General features: G+C 36.0%; 1 protein-coding gene across 1 annotated transcript; it reads right to left on the bottom strand.

Annotated features, from left to right (window-relative positions):
* Nucleotides 1-462: 462 nt before the first annotated feature.
* Nucleotides 463-2,766, bottom strand: OS9 (ER lectin-like protein). The gene is made up of 8 exons (XM_089613954.1): nt 2,605-2,766; nt 2,385-2,461; nt 1,778-1,981; nt 1,591-1,662; nt 1,233-1,348; nt 1,081-1,147; nt 886-992; nt 463-783 (listed from the first exon to the last, which is right to left on the bottom strand). Exons 1-8 carry the CDS (start codon nt 2,687-2,689, stop codon nt 639-641), a joined length of 873 nt encoding a protein of 290 aa, XP_089470080.1. The 5' UTR covers nt 2,690-2,766; the 3' UTR covers nt 463-638.
* Between the last annotated feature and the right edge of the window lie 633 nt (nt 2,767-3,399).

Raw genomic sequence — 3,399 nt, 5'->3', positions numbered from 1 at the left:
AAGACAGGTTAAAAATCATATGGAACGGATCAGGAAGAAATTGTTTTAGATCAAACCAACGTTCGATCAATGAACTAGTAGTCGCATCCATAATTTTGGTTTTTGTTTGGTCTCTGTTTAAATCATCCCCTTAATCCAATTACCGTTTAAAAAAAAAAAAAAAAAATTATGCACAACCCAGTTTTACAACTGTCCGACCACGAAAAAAATGTTCCGTCTCAATAATCGAGATGGTCTCTGTCGAATGCGATTGATACCAAACCCATAGAGGCTCAGTTTTCTGATCGAACACCCCACTAAATATGCACTTAAGAGTGTTTCGGTAACATAAAATAGAAAACTCCATCAGTGAATTTTGCTTTTGCGCTATGCTTAGAGCAATCCTAAGATGGCCCTAAGGGCCTTCAGTTCTCTACCCAGAAAAGAATTCACATTCACAAGCTCATTACATCATCCAATACATGGCTGCAAATATAGCTATGCTCAATCAAACTGAAAGTGAGTGTATAGTTGCTACAAAATACCTCAAACGTTAGCGTATAACCTCTTCATTTTCTCTAGCGCTAGATAACTATGTGCGAAAGCCCACGGATGGATGAAATAAAGCTCGGCTTTAGCTTGTACGTTGATCGGGGAGATCATATATCTGATGCATCTTCGATATCTGTTAATGCAACAATTTTCTGGTCTTTCAAATCTTCTGCTACGTTAGCTTCTTTCACATTCGTAGGAATCACGTTACAGTGAATCGTGTACAACACTGGTCGCTCTGCTTGGAACAACCTGCCATTTCAATGTAAAGTAGTTATCACAAATACAACCAAAAGAAAGTCTAGCGACAAAGAAACATATGAGAGAGAGAGAGAGAGAGAGAGAGAGACTCACGGATGCTGACAGAGCATAGGGCTTCGAATCGTAACTGCGTACTTGCAGGTAGATAGCTCTGTAATGGAACTAATCATAGTTCTGGGCTCTGAGCATACAAATCTCACCTAAAAGCAACACGAGCAAAACGAAAAATGATATCCGCAACACGAAAAGAAATTCAGAAAAGCATGATACCAGTCTATGATTGCAGACCTCAGTTTCTCGTGGCTGATTCGTGAGATCACAAATGGTTCCATTTTTATACTGATGAGGATGATATCTACAAGAGTGGAGAACCATATTATTAGTTTTTATTCCAGCAGTACGTGAAAATACAAAGTTTCTGTATTAGCGAAAATTCATGCCTTTGAGCTGCATCTTTGGAGCGAGGATCCTTTAGCAGGGAAATGTCGGAAAGATTTTCGTTGACAGCGGCGGTGGCTTCAGCGTCAAACACACCGAGAATAAATTCCTGAACTATCTGTTGGAAAACAATTTGCCCTAGAAATTGTTAGTAATTATGCAGCCAACTAATCTCCAAACAGGGCTCCACCAAGAAGGAAAAAAAGAGGGACGCTAAACCAGTTTCATATATTTATTTTTAAGGAAACAACAAATTTATGTAATTCATGGTATCCCATTCACGATATACCAAGCAGAAGAGAGAGAAAAAAAAAATGCAGCAAGGAAAAAATCGCACAACAAGCTTATATTAGTGGGTACCAAATCATTCTCTAAATGAACTTGTCGCATCCTCTTCTCGTAACAAAATTCATATGACCACCAACCCTCTTGCTGCAAAGAATAGTTCAGAAAATAAATAACATAAGATTAGTAACTCGTATACATTGCCCAACAATATCACGGATTTCCAATTTCCAGGTAGATTTCTATCGGCTAGAGGACTCACTCTGACGAAGCATTGGTCCTTGAGTCCTTCGAGCAGCTCGTCCGGTGTTTTCAGCTCAACCTTTTTCACACTCTCCATTACCATGCTGCTGAGATTAACCTGAGGAACCGGCTTTCCAGTCTTGGCTTTCTCTACCTTAGGCAAATAACATCTATAACTATGTCCATCATTGTTCGGCATCACAATGGCCTCTTCGTCATCTTCCTGCAGATAATGAACACCACATATTCACACCAAAGACTATGAAGAGCGCTTGTATTTTTTTTTTTTTTTTTTTCAAATTCTTCCTCTTAACACCTAATTCTTATCTAGCTCTTTAGGAACCTGAAGCGCCTACATAGTTTATCAGGAACTTGATAAATTTACAACATTCACAATAACACAAATCACCCAAAAAGTAAATCAAATTTATCAATACCAAATCCATCTACTAATCGTGTCACACATCAAAATTCAATTCTATACCATGTAAAATGGGAACAGATTCATTGTAATAGTAGCGACTACTTATATATTTACACAGACGCCAAATTTCAGTAAGCCAACATTTACCAAGCAACACAGAAAACGAAAATATTAAAATATATATTTATTATTCTTTACTTACAGGATGGTAAGGAGAATCTTCAGGATGTAATTCGATGTTGAATTTGGGTTCACGAGAGGTTTTAGCGAATGAACCACCTATTGCTCATCAACAACCATGCATCAAATTAACGATAACCGACAAAAAAAAATATTCAATAAAATGAAAATCAGATCACTGGTCTCGGTTTTGAATAACCAGGGAAGTTCAAGCTAAGAAAATCAAAATTGAAATTAAATACCGAGATGAAACGGAAATATCGGCTCGGCTAAGAGAATGTTAGCGAAACAAAGAGTAATCGCGACAAAGATCAACACAGTTCTCATTTCTCTGCGATTTCGTATTGTGATATGGGTTATTTCTGAAGCTGAACAAACAGCGGAAACTTTGAACGAATGTGTTAAAGAATTGGGTACATGGCGCTTCTATTACTTCCACGAAGTCTAGCCAATAAGAAAATACCACGTGGATTTACAGCGTCGGATTTGGCAATCGAGACTCCACGTGATGCTGCGTTAGTTTTGGAATAAAGATGACAAATTATGTTCTGGAAATAGAAGAAAAGAAGCAAATAATTCTACCCTTGCAATTTGCAAGACATTAATCAATTAAGTAATTTATAAAGGAAAATTTATAACTAACTCAATCGAAACATACCTAATTCAATTTAAGTCAACATTTCAAATTTGTTTTTTCTTAAAGTGATTGTTAAATTAGCATGGTAAAATCCAATTTTTGATCTTTTTGTTATACAATTTTCTTTTCAAATGAAAAATTAAATCTTTGTTTTTCAATTTATTATACATGCTTAATTGTTTCCATATTTGTAGGAAACAATTATTTCAGTATATTTCTTACTAGTTGCTTTGCATTTGAATTTTTAATTGAGCGATATTCTTAAAACATTTGAAGTTTGATTTTATTTGGTCGTTGATTTTTTTTTTTCTTCGTTCGTTCATACTCTTATCATAATATAGCAGATTCATATTGTTCACTGGTCGACTTTAGTAAGGAAGATAACCGATTCTTGGTCAAC

This window comes from Urtica dioica, chromosome 5 (assembly GCF_054948205.1).
Source record: "Urtica dioica subsp. dioica isolate 48M chromosome 5, U.dioica_male_clone48M_v1_H2, whole genome shotgun sequence".
NCBI classification, from domain to species: domain Eukaryota; kingdom Viridiplantae; phylum Streptophyta; class Magnoliopsida; order Rosales; family Urticaceae; genus Urtica; species Urtica dioica.
Note: the sequence above shows the minus strand (reverse complement) of the source record. Positions and strands in the feature narration are given on the sequence as shown.